Source organism: Cavia porcellus, unplaced genomic scaffold, assembly GCF_034190915.1.
Source record: "Cavia porcellus strain 051 isolate PalLab524CR breed Dunkin Hartley unplaced genomic scaffold, mCavPor4.1 scaffold_21, whole genome shotgun sequence".
In the NCBI taxonomy this organism is placed as follows: Eukaryota; Metazoa; Chordata; class Mammalia; order Rodentia; family Caviidae; genus Cavia; species Cavia porcellus.
In genome coordinates this window covers 41,752,462-41,776,209 of record NW_026947504.1, presented here as the reverse complement: position 1 = coordinate 41,776,209, position 23,748 = coordinate 41,752,462, and the positions used below count along the sequence as shown (strand labels likewise).

General features: G+C 31.2%; 1 protein-coding gene across 10 annotated transcripts in view; it reads right to left on the bottom strand.

The window, feature by feature from the left end:
• The window catches only part of Nbea (neurobeachin), a 673,150-nt gene that overhangs the window by 472,858 nt on the left and 176,544 nt on the right, over positions 1-23,748 (bottom strand). For all 10 annotated transcript variants that reach the window (XM_063232848.1, XM_063232849.1, XM_063232852.1 and 7 more), the window contains 7 exons: positions 22,709-22,861; positions 21,436-21,604; positions 17,199-17,278; positions 14,055-14,117; positions 13,864-13,961; positions 12,904-12,996; positions 1,753-1,861 (listed from right to left, as the gene is read on the bottom strand). In XM_063232848.1, the coding sequence (XP_063088918.1) occupies positions 1,753-1,861; positions 12,904-12,996; positions 13,864-13,961; positions 14,055-14,117; positions 17,199-17,278; positions 21,436-21,604; positions 22,709-22,861 (765 nt within the window). The remainder of the gene's footprint in view (positions 1-1,752; positions 1,862-12,903; positions 12,997-13,863; positions 13,962-14,054; positions 14,118-17,198; positions 17,279-21,435; positions 21,605-22,708; positions 22,862-23,748) is intronic.

Sequence of the window (23,748 nt, the reverse complement as noted above, 5' to 3'; positions counted from 1 at the left end):
GAGAAAAACATGAAATAAAATACAGTAGTTGAAAAAAAGCAATGCTACAGAATAAGAATAGAAAATGAAAGGCTTAAGAATAGAAAATTCAAGGCTTGCAGGCTAAATTTGGCCTACCATCTGTTTTTGTAATATAGTTTTATGGGCACAGTCCATTTGGTTCATACTGTTTATGGCTGCTTATTAGCTAAAAATGTAGAGCTGAATACTTGTGACAGACATCATTTAGCCTTTGAGCCTTAATTTTGTAATATCTGTACTTCATGAGAAATAAAAATATTTTCAATGTGTTAAGCAGAAAAAGAGATGTAGAGTTATGGATAAGATCGTATTTTGTTAAGAAGGATGTATGTTTGTATATAGAGATAGAGAAGAACTAAGAATTTGTATACTTTTTAATATTATTGGAGACACTACAGGAAATTTTACGTTGGTCCTTTTCTCAATTTTATAGATTTTAATTAAAACAACAACACATGGGAATTACATTTCTCTGTGTTGCAGGAATATAGGGGTCAGTAAATTCTTTATAGCAAAAAAAAAAAAAAAAACCAGGTAAGTATTTGAAGATCTGTGGATTATATGGTTTCTGTTTTAACGATTTCCCTCTGTCACTGTAATGTAAAGTAGCCCATAGGCTGTACTTAAAAAAACGAGCATGGTTAGGTTCCACTACGACTTTATTTATGTACAATGAAATCATGAAACATTGTTGACTTATTGCATCTCTGTAACTCAGCATACAGAGCTGCAGTACAAAGTGATGGGACTATGACAAATACTGCTGCAGGTACTTCATTCCACACTTGTATTTCAGAAGCACACACAGACAACATCTAAACAAATAACTGTGGAAGTGCTCCAATAAACTATTCATGAAGACTGATGCTTGCATTTCATATAAATTTTATTTGTCATGTATTATTTTTAATTATTTTCAGGCATTTAAAAACACAAAAATGCCTTGCAAGCAGGCAGTCGTGAGTTCAATCCCCGGTACCAATAAAAAGGAAAAAGACAAAAAAAAAACCAAACAAACAAACAAAAAAAAAAACCCACAAAAATCATCCTTAGCAAACAGCCACTTAAAGAAGAAGTGCTGGTAATTTACTAGTACTTACACCAGAGAACTGAAGCAGGATCACTGAAGATCAGATATAGGAAGGTAGAATTCAGGTTACTACCTGAAAACAGTCCTAATATTTAACTGACATTTAAAAATAAAAATAGCTACTTTGTGAAGCAGTTTATGTATTTCATAGAAAATACTAAACCAATAACTATAGGATCATCTGTTAGAAATGATAAGAAAGGGATTTCTAAATTTAAATGAGAGCTAAAGATGCTTCCATACATCATTTTTACAAGAGGTCTTCCCTACATTTTACCTCCTTATCAACTGTATCTTAATTTTGGCAGTCACTACAGATTAGCAAGTGGGGATGGACTGAAGAAAGGGGGACTATGTGGAAGTAGGATACATACTACATCACAGGTGTAGTTCATGTGAGAATCTGCAATTCTGGTCAGCAAAAGTGCTTGCTCCTACATAAAAACACTGGCAAATATTTGTACATTAATATATTTTATAAAAAGTAAAATATTTATAAGGTCTGTGAATATTATTTAATAATCCTGAATTTAATTGGCTTTTCTGGACTAACTGAACATTAATTTCTGATCTCAACCAAACAGATTAAACTTTTCATTGTACATACTTTTAAATTTGCATTACACATTATTTTATTTTACCTCATAAAGTGTGTTGTATGTGGTGACAGTCACAGTGTTTGTATGTAACATCAGCCTTTCTCCAAGAAGAGTAAAAAGACTATGGGTGTGCATGATTTCAACTTTTCTCCTGGAGAAAAAGGGGAAAAACAAACCATGAATACACTGGGTTTTCTGAACACAATTTATGAGCAGATAATAACATCATACAAATAATTACTTTTATCAACTTTCTCCCACAAAAGGAAACAGATTTATATTACAGCTGCTTCCTAAAGTCCCAAGACTTATTTATAAACATTCTTCAAAAATTCAACTGAACTAAAATGTAAAAATTATAAATTATATAACTTATATAAACAGGAGCGATTATCATTTTGAATTTTTAAAAATTTTTATTAATAGATGTTTGCAGTACAAAATGACTGCATTCATTGTAGAAAGTAGAAACATGTATGTAATATATCTATTTGGAAATTACTTTGTTGCTTTAAAAGAATTAGCCCTAACACACAGGCCACATAATACAAAATCTACTAAATAGTTTATTACAAACCTTAACATCAAAAATATAACATTGTAGTTAAAAGTGTATACTTTATATTGATATTGGAGGCAGAAATCAAAATAACTATTTCACCATTGCTTATATTTGCAGTCAAATGGATTAAAAAATGTTTACTATTGGCTGTTTAATTGTTTCCTTCATACATCCATATTTACAAAAGCTCTACGAAAGTCTTCCTGGAACACATAGCTCCAGCTCAAAGAATTATAACATGCTTCTCACATGTGTCGCTTTCTTAGAATTCAAAATTTGAATCTTCTTTGGATCCAAAATCTAGTAGTTCATGTATTTTATTTTCTATTGATCCCTATTTTATTTTGACAAATGTGATACACATCGACCATGCATTCAGCAAATCCTTGTTCCTTTGTTCCTGGGTCCATAGCTGTGTTACGTTTACAAATCTCTTATAAGCAGTTGTGGTTATTTAAGTGAGTTCTTGTCGATGTGTATAGAAGATTTATTGACCATTTTTACAGCTGGACCTATAAAGTACACTCACAAATAATTTCTAAGCTCCTTCCCCAAGTTAACAACACAGGAGCCATATGACAAAAACAATGTAACGATTGAACAGAAGAAACTACCTGGGTCTCTTAATCATTGCTTACAAAACAATCATCTTTTGGGGAAACCCATTGGGTATCAAGTGAATAGATAAGAAACTATTATTTTCAGATGGAAATAGAAGTTCTCTATACAGAAGCTATTGTTACTTTAATATAGAAACTGAATTTTGAATCTTTTATGAGGGTACCACTCATTTGGAAATCCTCTTTTCTAACATCAGCCTCCAAAACAAACACATTGATCCCTTCCTCCCTTTTCAGTCCTCCTCAGTTCAGGGAGAAAAACAGCAAAATTACCTAAACTGAAGAAGAATCTAGGCAATTTGCCCTTTCAGTATGTTTGCAAAACATAAAAACTGGAAAAGGTCAACTAGTCACTAAAAAGTGGAACAGGACTTACAGATATTACAGATTATGGAAGGGAAGGTTTAATGCATTTCCAATTTAAGCCACACCCAAAAAAGGGAGGCTAGAAGCTTTCATTTACTCCCAATCAAGAATAGATGCCAAAGCACTGCCCTCAGTATGTCCTCTGATACACAGGGCTGCTACATGACATGTCTAAATTAAGCTATCTTGAATTTAGAATAAACTCCCATGTGTCAACACTTTAGCTACCACAGAAATGTATGCCCTCTTCATTATGTACTCTAAAGTAAATGCTTACATAGATTCCTAATTCTAGATTTGGGAGAAACTTGAGTAATGTGCAAATACCAGAGAAGAGTTGGATCAACTTATTTCTGCAATTTACATTTTAAAAATGCTTATCAATAAATTTTGCTGCACAACAGTCAAGAGAAAGCCAAAAATGCAATTCTATCCCCATCTGAGGAAGGAAGTGGGTTTTCCAACACTGTATATGACATGATTTTGTTTCCTACAGACCCTCTAATGAAAAATTTTAGGATTTTGTTTCCTAGACAAATCAATTTGTATATGTAACACAAACACATGTAATCAACATAAACATATACATGTTTCATTAACCTGCTCCGCAATACATTTCCAGGGAGGAATATTCCTTTTTCTATCCCCTTCGCCCCCTAAGTATAATGGCTTTATCTAGGCAAAAAGCACAGCGGAGGCTATGGGCTGACTTTATAGACAGCATCAGCACTGCTGCATCTCCTGAAACCACACTTAAAAGACTCCTTTACTACCATTTTCCTTAATTAAATAGTTTCTCTTTCTAAAAAGTACTCACTGGATCCCTAAATTAATAAGGAAAGACTATTTCTATCACATAATGTCAGCCTCAGTTACTTTTTTTTGTGTGTGTGCCTCTCACAGAAACTATTTCCATATATCAAAGTTAGAAGACAAAGAAATCAAGGAGACCTAATACCTTGTCACTACAATGTGGTGATTATAGGAGAGAAATTTAGGGATCATACTAATTTTGCAGCGACAAGAATGAAATAAGGATACAAAAGGCGTTACTCCAGAATTATGTGGTTGTTTCTTTAGCTGCCAATATTTTGAGTTAGCCATTCACACGATGCAACCTGGTTATGTTTGATGTATTTTAGGATGGGGAAGATCTTTATTTTACACTGTAATGAGTAAGAAACATTCTTTCATCTCTCCTTATCATGATCTGACAGTCTATAATTTCAAATGTCTAACTTTCTAAAGATTTTTTTGGAGCAAAGAAGAGGATGATTTAAGATATAACTCTTCTCCTCCCTTACTAATACAGAAATTAAACAATTTATCATTGTAAACTGTTGAATAATTAACATTTGTATAACATTTGATTAATCTAAAAATACATACATTAGGGTATCTTGTAAAGCATATTAATTACACATAGCAATGGGTTTCCTCTGACATAATCATGAATACCTGTATGATATTTTCATATTATCTATCCCCGTGTTACCCTCTTTTAAGCTCTCTTCTTCCTTCTCCCTAGCCCCCTTAGAATATTTCTGAGTTTTTTAATCTATACCTCTTTTTTTAGAAGATATAACTTTTTAGTGGACTATTCCTTGGTTTTAAAAAGTCTCACAGACTTGCTCAATATACATGACTATATTATAAAATTCTATTGACATTTTTAATCATTTGTAAGCATGAAATAGGTTTAGAAAACATTTGAAAAACTTTAAAAACTAATATTTTTACCAAAACAATGTTATTTATACAAACTCATTTTCTACAACTATGCTGTTACATAACTGTATAAAATATGTGGCATGGCTGCTTTTTACTACAGTTCCAAATGTATAGAAGGCATTCAAGACATAATTTGTAATTTTATAGTTTCAGTTTATTTTGCCTATTATAATATATATCATTCTGTAGTAAGAAGCATTATTCAACAAGTGGATCCTATTATACCTTTTAATCCCCTCCAATCTACTAGGACAATGATAAGATTGAAGCATATCTTTCTATCCTAGAGGCCTTTTACTTTGATATTAGGAACTAATATTGGAACTAACATGCACTATTCTATGTTTTCAGGAAAGCTGTATCAAGACATGGCTATGCATTAAAGTAGCACAGGAAAAGTTCACAAAAGATCAGAAAATGATTACCAGTAAAGCCAAATAGCATATTTTTGTGCTTCTGTACTTTTATTTATTATTGACTTGGTATTAACTCTCCAAAGTTTTGGCAAACCTTATCTTTGAAAAATATTCTAAATGAAAATTTGTGATTCACAAGAACTAGAAGTAGATCTTTTCTAAAATGCCATAAAGTAATATTTTCTTTTAACTGTTATACTTTGTTCTGTAGTTGTAAAAATTCATTCTCATTCCAAATTTCATTCACAGTATACAGATTTCATTCATTTCACTGGTCCATCAAAGTTACCTTTCATAAGTTATCCACTAGACAGATTCAATTTTACAGCTTCTTGAAGTTAACCTCCATTCTTACCAATTTATTGGCAATTTACTTGCCTAATGTTGTAACACAAGTATCAAATGCCTTTAGATTTTAAACTTTAGTCTTCACTCATGAAGCATTTACTTCTAAGTTTTGTGCCAGATAATTTCTGATATCTCTCTATTTTCCCAATTCATTAAGAGGTATCTGACATTTTCTTGATTGGCAAGAGATTTTTTGTTAAATTTTTTGGATTTATATCTTATTAGATATTAGCAAATGACAGCAAACAAAATCATTTTTATCTACTTTATTTTATGCCCAAGGATACAATTATTTTTGTCAGTAAATTTTCTCTAGTCCCACAGTCAAGAAAACGACTAAACATGTTCTCAGGTGAGGTTTGAAAAATGTATCACTCAGTTTAGCTATATCTCTATGTATTATCTATTTGATTGGCCTTGTACTGAAATTTAGTCTACACTATTATCGTTTTTTATCAAGTTCATACTGCATCTTTAATGGATTTCACTAAATGTGTGTATATGTGTGTATGTGTATACACGTGTACATACGTGCATATGTATAGATATACACACCTGCAGTATTTGATACTTTCAGACTTATGACTATAACGTCATCTACTTAATTCTGCAATTCATAATTCATGTCTTTCTACAGTCTGATTTGAGTTTTTAATGTCAAATTCAACTCACTGTGATTTTGCTTTTACATGTTACCTGATTTTCATTTGTTCCTACAAATTTCTACTTTTGTTTGCTGTCCTCCTGACTAATCTATTTTTTTGGTATGAAGTAATTTTATATGATGGATCATACAATAGTCATGCAGCCACCAAACCATTTAAGAAATATCACAGTATTTCCAAGATGCCTATTCACAATCTAATTCTTCTCATATTTATAAATAGTTGATATCATATAGTTTAGTTTAGTTCCATATATGTCTTTCATTAGATGGGCAAATATTCCCCAAAATGTATAATTTCGTTTGTATGTGTTTGGTACTTACTGCCCCATATTAGGTTTATGAGAGGTAACTTTAAATCACTGCAATTCACTTTTAAGCGTATCGAATGTATCTCAATTCATTTACCTATTCTTCTATTAAAGTTCTCTGATGTTGTTCATGCTGTTCATTAATATCAACAATGCTATATTGAAAACTTGCTTGCATATGGGAGTTTCTCTATGAAGAACAGAATTATTTGGATATTAAAAGAGTAAAATACCAATACCAAAATTATTTGGATATTAAAAGAGTAAAATACCAATATTAAAAGAGTAAAATACCCATACCCACAGAATATTAAAAGAGTAAAATACCCATACCCTATTTGGTTATAGGGTATGGGTATTTTACTCTTTTAATATTTGTCAAACAGCTCTCCAATTGATGATACCAACACAGAACTCTCTCAATGACTTGAAAATTTCCACTGATACATATCCTTGACAATACTTGGTATTGTCAAAATTTGAAAGCTGATGTCTGATGGTATCAAATAAAACTTTTATTTGTACCTTCTTGGTTAACACTAAATTGTCATTCATTTGTTGCAAATTCAGGTTTCTTCTTTAAAGAATGTCTGCTTATATTCTTCATATTCCCAAAGGTTTTTTTCCTTACGTATTTGTACAAAAGTTCTCATTTAAATACTTTAAATCCATTTTCATAGTACCTCATCCTTTTTTGTCTTTTCTCTTTTCCAATGTTATCTTTCAAAGCACTTTTATTTTATTTGTTTTTGCTTTGTTGGTTTGGTTGGTTAGTTGGTTGGAGGGGGTTTCTTTGAACATCTGACTTTGAATTACCTACATAGCACAGGCTGGCCTTGAATTAATGGCGATCTTCTTTTCTCAGCTTTCCAAGCACTGGACTTTTTTTTCATGATCAAATTTACTAAGTTTTTTTCTACACATCGATTTTTCTGTTTATTGTTTTAGAAATTATTCTTTACGCCAAAGTGGTAAGAATATTATTCTATGGTTTCTAAGAGTTTTAAATATGCTTTTCAAAATTTTAACAGCTATATTGAAATATAGAAAGCAAAACTCAAGTATATTTTTCAAGTATAATTCAATGACTTTTTAAAAAACAATTTTATAGACTCATGTAACAATCATCACAAATCCAATTAAAATCCTAAAAATTCCATTGTTCTTAGCTCACTTGCAGTCAATGCCCACTCCCACTGCTAATGCCATATAATCACAAATCTGCCCTTTGAAAATCTGAAATAATCACAATAATTTACTAGTTCTCCTCATGTGGCTTCTTTCACTTTTAGAACTCATTACACATAGCATCTATCAGTAATCCCTATTGTTTTAATCACACAAGATGTTTTCACTGTATGGACAGACATTTTATTTGTACATTCACCACATGATGCAATATGGATTCTTTACAATCTACAGATATTACATATAATGATGCTAAGAATATTCATAAACAAATATGGTTAAAATATGCTGCTCTTTGTTTTGCACATACATCTAATTGTGGAAATGCCAAGTTATAATGATAAATTCTTTTGATACTTTTAAAAAATTTAGACAATCTTTTTAGGTTATGGCTGTAGAATTTTAATTTTGATAACTGTGGTTCGGAATTCAATATATTATTCTATGTTGCAGATGTACCTACATTTCACCCAAATTACCTTCTAATTTTCTTTGTGATTTCCTTCTTGACCCAGGGGTTTTTTTGTTTTGCTTACTTTCCAAATACCTTGCAGTTTCGCAAATCTCCTTTTGATTTATCTAATCTAATTCTGTAATGGTCTGAGAAAATATTTTGTTTGATTCTAATACTTAAATTTACTGAGATTTGTTTAGTGTATTATAGCCCAACCTCTGATATAAACTGGAAAGTGCATGTGTACCTGGAAACGTTTTTCTACATGCCAATATAAGAGAATTCTGAATCTGGGTAGTAAAATCAGGTTTTCACTTAAGTTACTGGAAGAGAATGCTTCAAATAATTCACTATCAAAGAGGACTGTGTTAAACATTTAGTAAGTAAATGTTATCAGCTTAAAAGAACTATTTTCTATTTGTGGATTGGTAAAAGGATTGATAATGGGTACTAAATTTTATCAAACATTTTTACACTCGATAATTATATATCTATTCCCTTATGTTAGTAAGTACATAGCATGAAAAGATCCCTGATATTAAACCAGCCTTGCATTGTCTCACTACCCTTAATATGATTATAACATATACTTAGAAAAATTGATGAACTCATGCTCACAGGAAAGACTACCACAACTTTTTAAAATTTATCAACATATCCAATTCTGGATCAAGATACTAATTTCGTCATATGAGACCATGGTTCATTTCTTATCGAGCTCAGTCATTAGCAAGTATTTTATGAAGTGAATAATACATCTTTTTCATCATGATGTTCTGCTGCTTTTTATTGCATTAGTTTCTGATGTTTTTTCTTCTCATGCTTACAATTAATAAGCTAAGCATAAAGTTGTAAAATAAGGAAAAAAAACCAAATTATCTTTTTTTCTTAATATAAAGATTTATCACTATAAATTGCTTACAATACTCTCACAAGTGTAAACATACAGAACTTTGAACATCTTATTATAACTGTAACTTTTTATTGTGGGTTATTAGAAGATACACATTTCTAATTTATGAGTGATTTCTTATGTAACTGCACTGGGGCAAAGAAAGTCATTGGTATGGCAACTTTTACTTTGTGAGGGAGCATCATCTTACTACATAGCTCAGAATGGCCTTGAACTTACTATATAATCTGCTGATCTCTAACTTACAGGCCTCTCAAAGTCTAGAATTATCAGAATGCACTGTTACACCAGCATGAAAACTACTTAGACATATTAAGCCTATTTTATGTCCTAATTTCAGCAAATTGCATAGTTTTGTGCATGATGAAGTGTTACTTAAGCCACAGAGTATTTTGCAAATACTGCTGGGATTTTTTCGGGTATGACTGTTTCTTAGAAAAATATGTTGACATCTATAAATTACTGATTTGCCTTTCAAATTTGATTCATATTTTGCTTTCTGTATCTAACTTGTGCATATATACATACATACATCACTTAAATTGTTTTATCTACTTAGCAAATTGTGTCCTCATTTTATGGTACTTTGTCATTGGTGATTTTTTTTTTTTTTTTTGCCTTAAAATTTGTTTGGGTTTATTCAAATGTTGTTTTACCAGTTTTTATCATTTAATTTTTAAAGTAATTAGTACATTTACTTATGAAGACATAAAAAAGACAGACATTTCATTTTTCCTCCCTCATTCACAGCAAGCTTCCAATATTGTTAAAATTTTTTCTTAGCATTTAATTTCCTTGTCACATTCTTCAATCCTTTTTAAAAATACTTCATTTTACAGGAAAAATTTAGGTTCATATAAAATAAAAACAAAGTGCAGATAATCCTGTCTTTGATTTCCTCGTGACAAATACAACTTTCTCTACAGTCAACAATACCCTGCCAGAATGTTCCATGTATTATAACTGCTTAGCAAATTTTCAATGCAAGTAAAAAACTTTTCCTTAAAAAAATGGCATGAAGTTTTTAATATATCACTGCTCCGTTCACTGAGCTAGCACTTTTTTTTATATATCCATAGCATTTGAATCAATTCACTGAACTTCCATTTTTTTTCTATTCATGATTTAACAGTGCAGGGCTGGCTTCCTCTGTGGTGTGTAGTCTTCAGTGCTCTGCAGCTTTATTTTGAAATTTTATACTAATCTGTCCTGTTTACACCTCATCTCACTGCACAAATCTGGAAAATATTATCTTTTATCCATTTATTAAAATTTTCAATAATTTTCCCTGAATAGTGGCTCTTTGTCATTCTTTGTTTTCTGTAATACTCATAAAAACGTGTTAAAATTCTTTCATTCTTTCTTTGTATTTCTCCCCTCCATTCAATGTGTCATCTTTGTTTATTGGTGTTACATGATACGTTATTTTTTTCAGCTGTATCTTGCAGTTCTCTAACAACTTTTGAAGTCAATTTTATTTTGCTTATCTTGTCAAATGAGTTGTTAATTTTTTACTACTTTTCTATTTCCATAAGTTGAGTAGGTTTTTTAAAGTAAAAATTTGCATGGTTTGTTTTAAACCTAACTGGTTTTTTAAGTCTTGTTTCTCCTATTACGGTTGGCATTCATGTTTGGCATATGAGAGCTTGACATATTTTTAATTAACATTTTTAAATTTTTAGTATTGGAAAGGTTTTCATGACATCTAGTTTTGCCCATAATTTTTCTCTTTCAAGAACTCTTTTCAATTATACGTTAAATCTATTTTCTAAGCCTTTTTCTTTTCTCTCACTTTATATTTTGGTCCTCATTTTAAGGTCTTCCAGTCTACTAAAATAAGTGAATTGAAGGCAAAATTTATTTTGTACACAAATAGAATATCACCTTTAGGACTCTATCTGAATTTTTAATGTTGTTAAAAAATGTTGTTTCATCATAATTCCATTTCATAGGGTGAATAGTTCGATGATTCCCGCTAATAAAGAGAAGGCCCCTTTGGGTGGAGTTGTTATTTTTCATAACTCAGTTATCAAAGTTATCGGATTATTTCACAGTTTGAATTATAGAATATAATTCAACTTAAATGAATTAAATGAACTTAATTTGTTCTATGATTTTGGAAATGACGACCATATTTGTATTTGTACGGGAATGATGGTCCCTGTCACGTTTGTCACTAGATGCAGAGTCTGCAAACAAAAACATAATTTTGCCAAATACTTATGTTTGGAAACCACATTGTTTGCAAATAAAAAAGCATTCATGAATTAAGTATTTCTATATAAGCTGACAAACGAAATATTACATGTTCTAAGTTTCAAGAGAAAAAAAACAGTAAATCTGTTGACATTAGCTTTCGTTTTAATAGGGCAGTATACTTTCTACACAATAGAGGATTACTCATAATTTTATGATTACAAAGATGTGTATTTCAAGAAAACTGAAATTTCCAAATACTAATGATTTCTGTAGATAAAACTAAGAATAATACATGTAATAGAAGTCTTTAAAATATGCTTTTATAGTCAAGAATAACAAAACATAACATCTAAGATTGGACATGACTATCTTAAAAAATAAACATAGTAAAACTTATAAATCTCTCTGTTAAGAAAGAAAAACATCAAAGTTGATGAACAAGTGGAGTCTACTTCTACATGCCAGAAACATATCAAAAAAAAGTAATTTACAAAGACTGAGACTAAAAGGGTAAGTTATGTCATACAAATGCAAACAAAATAACTAGGAATCATAATCTACTACTAGTATTGGATCAACTAGACTAGTACTCAAAAAGCCAGACATCAAGTAAAAAGAAGGATACTTAATAGTAACATTAAAGTATGCAGCATGCTAGATATGGCTGCTAAGAGTTTTGCAATTTTTGTATTATCAACAACCTTGTAAACGTAAGCACCAGACAGAACTGGCAACACTCAGGGTTCTACGAGAAATCCCATCTAGTACTAGTAAATAATAACATGACATCCTTTGGTTAATTTGTATAGAAAATGAATTTATAAAACAATATTCAAGCACTGGACAGCATAGTATAAACTGTAAACATTAAATCTACAGGTTTGCTTATAGCAAAAGTTATTTTTTAAGTATTGAAATTCTAGATTTCAGAGTAAGAAATGAGGTATTCTAGAATCTTCGTTTTTATTTTATTTTACTGGTACTGAGGATTAAACGCACAACCTCACATATGCCAAGCAGGCACTTATGCTGCAGAGCTAAACTCCCAGCTGCTAGAATCTTCAAAACATAAGCAAAATCAATAAACTTATTCTTAAAAAATACAAGTGAATAATAGAGCACTTATTCAGCAGTTCTAAGAAAAATCATATTCATACTTACTTTTATTTTGAAAAAATATTTTATCATACACTTAAGAAAAAATTTCCATTTTAAAAACAAAATAGATAAATTATATTACCTAAATTATATTTTTCTCTATAATCCTCTATTAATAAAACATTATTTTATGAAACATTCTTACAACTTTAACTATATATCTACTGTTTGACACTCCTGTCGAATTTTACATTATGTTAGATGCAAAGCTCATAACAAGTTTTGCTAAATTTCTAAATTCACAATGAAAAACATCAACTTACTTGTGACCTAAATGCTTCAGAAAGTATCCCAGCACCTTCAGAGCTTGAACCCAGATACTTTCACTTTTAGAAGCCAGTAATTTGTAGATCACCCTAATAATATATAAATTATTTCATAAGCACTTACTAATATCACAATAAAACTACCAAATACTTTAAAAATCTTTTATAAACATATAAAATAAAAATATTTGAGGATTTTTATAATTCTTTTGAAAAAGTAACAGGCTTAAATTCATGAGAGTATTACCACAGAAACTGCTTCACACGTTTATAGTTTCCTTACAATTATCACGACTAAAGTTAGCTTTCAGATTTTTTTTTTTTATTTAAAACTCTTATTCCAAAATACGTTTCTAGTCTATTATTCTCATTGCACTGTCACTGCATCAGGTCACCATCTTAAAACTAATAAATAAAAGAACCTCTCTTTGATACGACTATCAATCCTCTTCTCTAAGTCATGTTTACATCACTATAAATTGAACAAAATTGCAATTTATAAACGATACTTCCCCATTCAAAACTCTTCAAAGTGTATCACCAACAGAAAAAAACCAAAAAAAAAAAAAAAAAAAAAAAAAAAACCACCCTCCTCCCAACCTTATTAGCACATTATGGACTTCAAAAAACCATCACCTTTTTGCTAGAACATATCATATATTCTTTTTTGTCCTGTTTTAACAAACATGAGCTTCTCATTTGAAATATCCATAACTATAATCACTTACTTTCACTTTTCCAGAGAACATTTTCTCTATCTTATATCACTTTCAATATTCGTGAGAACATTTTCTATATTTTTATCAATTTCCTTGAGTATGAGAGGATTAATAATTATTTCTATTTATTTCATTCTCATGTGTAAATTTTTTCAAATTCATTCAAACACTGATTAAAGGTATTTTAGGGTGAAAAACTTTGTTCCATTACATTCTAACAATAGCACTACAATCATACCTTATTCCATTCCTTTGATCAAAAGCTGGTATCATTGAGGCTGGGTGTTCTGACATTAAAGCCACTAATAATTGTAACACATCATGAATATTTTCATCCTGCATAATAAGGATCATCAATATTTATTTAATAAAAATTTTATTCTAAATCTTTGAATGAAATTATTAAAACAGACCCATTATGTGTCCTACCTCATGCATTGTAAGCAGGTAATTTAATATGCTCTGAAGTTCATCTTCCTTCACTCCTCGATCCTAGTTTTTGAAAAACATTTTATTATTTAATTTAAACCTAAATTCAAATTTCAATACTTCAAAATTATTGCTGAAAATAAAACTAGGACTTTTAAAATAGAGACTTTAAAAACAGAATTCTCTAAATCTTCACAATTTATTTCACTTGAGTAAATATTTAGAAATTATTTGATTTAAAGTTCCTAAAACTTGATTGAATCTATCAAAAGTTAGTATATTTTGATCATTACCTGTATTCTTATTACTATTTGGTAATTATTTAGTTTCTTTCAAAGAACATAAATGCAAAAGTTTACATTACTTTTATGTTGAGATATAAAATATCCTCTAATAGTCTAATGTTCAGAGGTGAGGCTTTTTAAAAGTGACTGGATCATGGAGATACTATATTCATCAGCTGATGAATCCATTGATGAGTTCAACGGGCATCAGAAGGGAGGGCCTGGAGCAGATAGGCCACTCGAGTTGTGACCTAGAAAGATATGTTCTTACCACAATTACTTTCCTCTGCCACTTTCTGCTTCGTGGCTGCCATGGGCTCAGGAGCTTTCTTCTGCCATGCCTTTTTGTCATGCTGTTTTTTTCACTGGAGTCAGTCAATAATGGACTGAAACCTCAGAAATCATAAACCTCACCTCTGTTAAGTTGCAGGTGTCAGTTATTTTGATCCAACAGTAGGAAAGTGACTCATATAGAAAACTCTTACCACAGAAGTGGGGTCGTTGCTGTGGTTACACCTAATAATATGGGTAAGATGCTTTGGAATTCTTTTGTAGGCCAGTCTGCAAAGATTGGGAGATATCTGATACAGAAACCTTAAGATGATGTAAGATCTTAATGGGCAATCTGTTGGAGCTAAGAAGACAAGAATGCTGACGTGAATTGGACAGTAAATGTCAGGCTCAAGAGGTTTTAGATGGAAGATACTCTACTGGAAATCGGACTCAGGGTTGTTTATCTTACACTTTGGCAAAGAACTTGCCTACATTTTACTCACGTCTTACAACTTCATATGAAAGAGAACTTAAAGGCAGCAGACTAATCTGGCAGAGGAAATACCAAGGTAGTCCAGTGTTCAGGTGATAGCATGTTACTACTGGCTGCTTTTAACCAAAATTTATTCATGGTAAGAATCATAAGCAAAGAGCAGAATCCAAATGGTCCAGTTTGGCAAGAAAATAAGTGCATGTAAAGTGGGGTCAAAGAGAGTGTGGTTGCTGAAAAGTTTAGCACCATTGAAAAGAAATCATATACAGTGGTACATTGGTTCACAAATGCTTTTATTTGCAAACAATTTGGTTCACAAAGAAGTATTCAATAAGTTTTTATTTTTGTTTGCAAACTCTGCATCTGGTGGCAAACAGGACTGCAACCATCTTTCCTATACAAACATGGTCATCCTTCCCAAAATAGGAGAACAAATTGAGTTCATATACTTTAACCAGAAGAATAGAAAGGAAGGATTAACGGCATCTCATTATCCAGCCAGATGCAAACCATTAGAGGCTGTGTAAGAATAAATTCTTTGAAACACTTTTCTTTGAAAAGAGAGACCAAAAGTGTCCTGCTCATTTGGGACTGCCTAGAGAAATACATTCTATAATTTAGCCATCTAGTTACTTAGAGGCCACTGCACTCATGGTCCACAGGGACTACCACTCAGAACAGATGCTGCTGGTTTTATAGGAATATTGAGTACAAGATTTGTTATATCATGGAGGCTTTCTCCTAGATTTCAAAGGAAAGCCTGTAAGTCTAGGTAATGTGCCTTTGAGAAAACAATGAGCGAAGTCAGGTGAGTAAAGTTGAGGGTGGAGATTCTAAAAAAATTAGACATTTAGGAACAAGGAATTTCTGCTGACTAAACCCAGAAGGAGAGATTGAAACCAGACCATGAGAGTGGCTATCCACATGGGTTGAGTAGCAACTTGCATAGCTACAGGGCTGCTACTGCCGGTGTTCTTTAGAATTCACATTTCATTTCCACATGTCCTAGGTGCTGGGCATTGAGCTACAAAATTTAATGTTTTTCCTGCTGGATTTCAATCTTATTTTGGTCTGATTCTTTTCTATATCTTTATTCCTTGCTTTTGAAATGGTATTTTTTACCCTGCACCATGGAAATATTTTACTTTCTTTCTGACTTTTTATAGTCATGGCTAAGAGTTTGAGCCTCAGAGAAGACTCCAAAATCTTGTATCTAGACATCTGAGCAATGCTAGGAATATTAAGACATTGGTGACTCTTGGAAACAGACTATATGCATTTTATGTAGTACACATAATGTGCACACATTAGCCACTTGGGAGTCAGGGGCTAAACATTACGATTAAACTGTAGCGTCATTCAAATTCTTGTGTTCAGAGGTGGAGCTTTACAAAGGTAAATATATTGTGAGGGTGTTAAATGCATCAGTAATTAATTCACTGATGAATTCATAGATGAATGTACTGTTAGGACTTGGGCCTACTTGGCGAGGTTGGTCACTGGGGCATGAACTTCATGGGTGTGTTCCTGACTCTTCCCTGTGCCCTCTCTGCTTCTTCATTGCCATGTGTTAAGCAGCTTTCCTCCACCTGGCTCTTCTGCCATGCCATTTCTGCCTTGGGATCAGCCAAACATGGACTGAACTTTCGGAAACGACGAGCTAAATAAAACTTTTCCTAATAAATTGCACTTGTCAAGTATTTGTCCAGAAAGAGATTAACACATTTATCAACTTTTCGTATTATCCTACAATTTTAGTTTATTTTCCTTTTTTCTATATCTGTGCAACATTTCTATATACTATACAAGATTTCTTAAACTGGAACTGGAACATTTTACAAAATAAACATTTATGCTTAATTCTTACTTATGTTCCTTGTTATTTTCTGCCACTTTGATTAATATGAAAAATATCAAAAAGCATTTAATTAAAAGTTCAACAAAAGTTAGTACTACAATTTATAAAAATTTGCAAGCAATTCATGAAAGAGTGTTACTGATAATTTAGCAATAACAATGCAAAAATATGCCAACTTTGCCAAAAGTTCCTTTGATCTAATATATCATAATTCTAAATATATAAAATTATTTTACCTTTAGGATGAGTTGTTTCAGAAAAAGCAGCATAAATGCCCGTAGTGAAATAATTTCTTTTTGTGATGGCCGGGGACCATCTAGGATAAAATAGTTTAAAAAAAAAAAAAAAAAAAAAAACAAAGGGAAACACATGATATTAAATAAGTTTAATGCAATTACTCTTTTAAAATGTTAATTTAATAATTGCTTATTAAAATTATGTTATTGTTAATGTTATACTATTTCAGTAAGAGCATCTAAAATTAATTTTCAGGTTTTTACCAACTTAAAATTATTCACAAAATGTCAGATTTGAGGGATGAGAGCTCAATTTCTGAATAATTCTGGACTGCATCATCAACAAATATTTACCCAATTATATTTTCTTATTTTTATTAACTTAACAGGTTTTGTAGTATTTCTTCTACTCTCAGTTAAGCTTGTTTTCATTTAAACTCTACCTAGATTCACTCCATATTTCATACAGGAAAGCAAAGAAAAAGCATCCCAATTTATCTAGTAATTTGTTTTGTAGATCTTTTCTTCTTTGTACATGATGCAAAATATAATATTATAAGCACATAAAATGGCTACTAAGTCAATAAACAAAAGTTAACACAAATATTAAAATGTATATACTTTGATCAAAATGCCTATATACTAAAATAATTACTTGTTTAATAATTACCAATAGAATTGATATCATAAAATGACATGTAAGTAGTACATAATGAACAATAATTATAGTTCTAAGAAATAAAGCTAGAGGGGCTGGGGATTTAGCTCAGCGGCGTAACAAGGGGGCAGTGGAGAGTCTGATTCCCGGTACCGATAAAAAGGAAAAAGACAAAAAAAAAAAAAAAAAAAAAAAGAAAGAAAGAAAGAAATAAAGCTAGAGCCCCCCAAATTCTTAAATAATGAAGTCTTTATTGGAAATATATAGATGATATGTCAATTTTGAAAGGGCAATCCTTTCACATACAATTTTAACCTCTTTAAGTATCCAAAAATATTTACATGCAGATTGTTACATTTGCAAGTAAATTATTACCTAAATAATTCATCCACCCATTAGTGAAAAACAAGTTTGGCCCCCATTCCCAGACTGTTCACAATCAACATTACATAAAACCCCCTTACCCTTCTTATGAATACTTTTAAAAACTTGTTTCACTGTGAAATAAAGGACACATACATAATATACAAGAACACAACTTAATGTGTTATTGTAAAATGAACACCTGTGTCACAACTTCTTAGGTAAAAAAAAATCAAATACTAACAACAGTCTAGTAAGAAAATCCAACCATTGGTGTGTTACTAAAGAAACTATGCATAACATGGGAATGATGGATTCTTGATTTAAAGCATTTCCAGCATTTGATTTCTGTTGTACAAATACTCCCATTGCTACAGATTTTTTAAACACCAATGTTTTAAAAACAGCTTTAAAAACTGATTATGTAACAGTAGGCAGTGAATCTGCCTACCCAGCACATTAGAGCCCTCCTACTCTACCAGCCCTTAGTTCTGTACTACACTTATCTTCTTGATAACATCCTTCATTCCTCTCCCACTAGAGACAACCATTCTCTTAGTAACAGTAACAGTCTACCTTATTTTTAGTTTTGCTACCATTTAATATATCAAACAAGTTTTATATCTATATGAGTCAGGGTTTTTTTTTTTTTTTTTTTTTTCTTTTTTATTCTTTCAAGTTTAGGCTTTCGACTGGAATTGAAGGTCCTTTCATTAGTGATAGGATTAGGATAATAAAGTCACTTATATCTAAAACATTTTGTGAGTACTGAATAGGTGAATATATATAAAGAATAAGAACACTGCATCCATGATTTTCATTGTAATGATGCAGGAAATGTTACCTGTGATTACCTTTGCCATATAATGCATAATGAAAACAGCATATTGCACAGAAAGATTATGTGTGTTTTATGTATGACATGAATCCATTTTAGGCAAAATAAAATACAAAAGATTTATCTAACAAATAAAAATTAACTGAAAAAGCATTTCACAAATCATGCAGTTCATGGCAAATACATAAGCTAAAGAATAAGTTGTTCATATTTGCAAAGGAAAAGGGGTGAAAAGAAAACTAAGAGTGGTAACACTGGCCCCTATGCAATATTAATATTTGATTCATAAGTCACTGAATTGTCTTACTTGCTACTTTAAACATATATTGCTATGATATTTTATCGTATATAAATGTTTTTAAAGTAAACATTATAAAATAATTTCAGGGGTGAGAATGCTAAGCCACAGTCAAAACCTAAAGATCCTACTTCTCCAGCTGACAACCTATAGCACTGAATAATGGTTTATGAAAGCTATTGTACAAATTATCGTCAGTGTGCTACAGAAAATAATTTTATTTCAAAATAGTATTGGAAAAGCTTGTCATTTAGAAAACTATATTTCAAGGCAGAACCTTTTTCCTAAATAATAAAGCCAATCTCACAAGAATTCAAATATTAAAGTAAAAGAATAAACTGCATCATAAACAAAAGAAATGTTCTTCCACTCTGTAAGTTACCCTTCTCTAAAATGTATTTATTGATTTTCTCTACTTCGCTCTCCTGGACACAGCTAAGCTGAAGAGGCCTTAGAAGCCAGGGTCCTAAGGATACATCACGGGGCAAGAAGATTCCAGGGGCTGGACCTAGCCAACAAGGTAACTGGGTATGGTGCGACATTCAGGGGTCAAGGAGCTGAGAGCAAATAGGTGGTTCGCTGCCAAAGAACAATGGGGTTGAGTACACAAAGACCCTGCTGGCACTGTTAAAACTGAAAAAGTGATGGCACTTATGTTAAAACATTACTGTCATAAAGTGGAATAAAAAATATAAATATATTACAGATAATGGGATCTAAACATCTCACTAATGGAAAAAAAAACTATAATGTCTGGGCTACACTGAGATATGTGGTTTTCAAACTAGACTACAAGGTACTTATGTGACTACAGATAGACAGTACAAATATACTTTCAGATGTATGTGTGTATTACCTAGATCTGCCCATCAAGTGTACACAGAAGGGACAAGAAGTACACACAAAATCGAAGAGCTTTGTTGCTAAAAGCTATTTACCAGGCACACAAACAAAATTAAAATCTTTTAGAAAATAATTTCTAAAAACCACATTCATCAAGCAAATCAGAGTTTCTCTGCGAAACAGGCGATTCCAGGGTTCGGACAGAAAAGTACACACAGTACATTGAATATGAATGAAGTATTACTCATACTCATTTTATGCAGTAATATGAATGAAGAACATCTTGTGCCAGAAAATAAGGAAATAAGTAAAATTACAGACATCTATCACAGACACCTAAAAAACATGTCAGGAAACCTACTGGCCAAAAGTCTGAAAAGCATCAAATAAAGACACAATCTAAGGCATTAATGAACTATAGAGTTTAGGCCAAATCCAACTTGTGCCTGTTTCTATGAATATAGCTGGTACAAGCCATACATATTCATTTACACAATATCTGTGGCCACTGGTGCAATAAAATGGGAATGCTAACTCCTGTAAAGACTTAATGGAAACATAAACCTAACATACTTTCTATGTGGCTATGCAAACTAATAAATATCTTGGAAAGCACAGCTATTTGGCACCTGTCACTATAAGATCAATTCCAGTAAGAGTTATCTATAAATTAAAACAAACAGATGAAACTTTACTGAACAGAACATTCATACAGCTTAACATATTTCTCTACCAAATATTAGTTACAGAGGAGAAAGTTATTTTATATTGAAAAAATATGGAAGACAACACCCTAGTCAAATGTTCAAAGGTAAAATCTCTTGTAATCATATACCTCTTTGACATAATACAACAAGACAGAATAACTTCTATATTGCAACTTGCAAAAAATGAAAAACCTGAGAGCAAGGCATAACTGATACATGCCTATAATGCCAGCGGTCTGAGAAACTGTCAAGTTCCACTTACAGGGCATGCATAGGAGAGGAAAAAGAGAGTATGAGGTAGAGGGCAAAGTGAGAGAAACAAGAGTGTTTATTTCTATTTGCTTTTATTCTCCAAACTAATGTAACACTGACAAAGCTCTTAACTTTTTAGCATAAACTATTTTAAATATTCCTCTCTTCTTCGTAAGGAAGAAAATGATTAAAAGTGATAGTTTCCTGGTCATGTGCTTATAGCACCATTGAGAAAAAGAGCAATCTAGGAAAATGTAAACAGTGGTAGTTGTACTTACCTAATCCTTTAGGTGTAATGCCACTACTGTCAGCAGGATTAATAACCCAGTAGTAATATTTTAGTGTGTGCATTAGCTGTAATACTGTTCCTACTCTGCGTATGGTAGTGTAGATTGTAGCTGTTCCAATAAACTCAGCAGACAAGTAAGTATATAGAGAAAGTTGAACCTAATACAGAATATTAGCCAATCATTAAAATAAATGTAAAATGTTAAGTGTTTTTAAGTATACATTTTATTTTACTTTAAATGCAATCAGTAAAAGCCATGAAATGAATACTTACTGTAAGTTCGAAAATAACCTTTTGTAAATATATATATATTTATAGAGAAAAGTCAAAATCCTCATCCTACTAAACCTCTTTTTAATACTTTTTATTAACTAGTAAATATAATCAAGATAACCTACCCAATAAAGATAACAACTACTGACAAATAACTTTAAAATATTCAGTAATTTAATTGAAAATGATAGGAAAATCAGCTTTAAAAGTGAGCTGGATTAAAGCTTTTACATAAAATACTTTTCAGTAGCTCTTAGTTTATATCGTTTGTCATAGAAACAAAATTAACATCAATCAGCTGTTGTAGTATATCTGAAAAGGTACTGCTGTCAAATTTCCCCAAAGTTTATGGAATTTCTATTTTCTTTAGCTATTACAATAGTAAAAAGTTGGCTTTTAGAATCTGACCCTGTGACACAACAACAACATGAACAAACTTCAGGTTTGGGTTTAGTTCAGTAAGTCGTAAGGTAAACTCTAATAAAAGTCATAACTTAAACATTGTCTAACCAAGTATGCAGATAGATTTTAAAACTATAAAAGATAGACCAAATGAAAATATTCATCTAATTGATTTCCATTAAAATATCATAGAAATAAATTCAGAATGTAACATAGGAAGACTTATTATCCAGAAAAAATTTCATATTGTTTATTTTTCTTTAAAAACAATGCTATTTCCTTGCCATGATATAAACTGTAGTCAAAATGAAATCAAAGTCTCAGCCAAAATGATTATACATAACCAGTGCAGCAAATTCTCTTACTTGAAAAGGTATAGATCACATCTAATAACATCAGAATGCACTGTATATCCAGCTCAATTTTTAACTATAGTTTATTTTAATATTTATCTCTGATATTAATCAAACTGCCTATGATTGATTATAAATTTTTAAAAATCATGTTTTCTACTAGATACTTTAAATGCATTAACTATAATTTAAAACATTACACTAAAATAAAATGAATGAGAATAAAATTCAGACCTTTGCAGGTGTGTGTATCCAAATGGCCGGGTTGAATAAAATGTGATCACAAAGTTGCTTCAGCAAAGGTGCTCCGTGAGATAAACCATCAAGATATTTTGCAAAGGATAAAAATTGCTCTAAGACCGCTCTAGTTATGTGAACTCTTGATGACTTAAAAAAAAAAAAAACATAAATTATAGCTTAAAGATCCATAATAGCAAACTGTATAATTGCTGACTTAGCATAAATATAGATGAATTTTTCATATGCTATCCCTAACAGTTTAAATACAAAATTTTATACTTATTTGTTAGTAAAATTTTCATTATACAAAGAAACTTAGTATTTTCGAATGCTTTCTAAGTGAGCTCATCTGAAGTATTTGTTGGACAATTGCAGATAAATAAGTCAAAAAATAAAGTTACTCAGTTCATATAAAGAAATACAATGACCACTGTAATCCCAGCTACTCAGGAGTCTGAAGTAAGAAGATCACAACATCCAGCCAACCCAGGCAACTGAGTAAAGCCTTGTCACAAAATAAAATAATAATGGATAAGGACATAGTTCACTGCACTACATTAAATTCAAAATACATCAAAGCTCTAAATATTAAAATAGAGACACCAAATATACTGGAAGAAGAGGCAGGTAAAAATCCTGAAGAAACGGGTAGGCAAAAAGTTTCTGAACAAAATGCAAACTGCACAGGAAGTACTTCAAAGGATCAACAATTAGGATCTCATCTTATTAAAAAGTTTTGCACATCAAAATAAATCAACACTAGAGTAAAAAGAAAACCCATGAAGGAAAAAAATTTTAGCCAACTGCCCCTCAGACAAAAGCCTTATATCTTTGAGCCCCCTCATCAGACCAAATCAAAAATGGGCATTTTAGAGGGACATGCACTTCTCAGATGAAGGAATACAAATGGCAAATAAATACATAAAGAAATGTTCAACATTATTGATCATTCAGGAAATGCAAATTAAACAACACTGAGAATCCATCTCACTCCAGAAATAATAGCTGTTATCAAGAAATTAACCTATAACAAA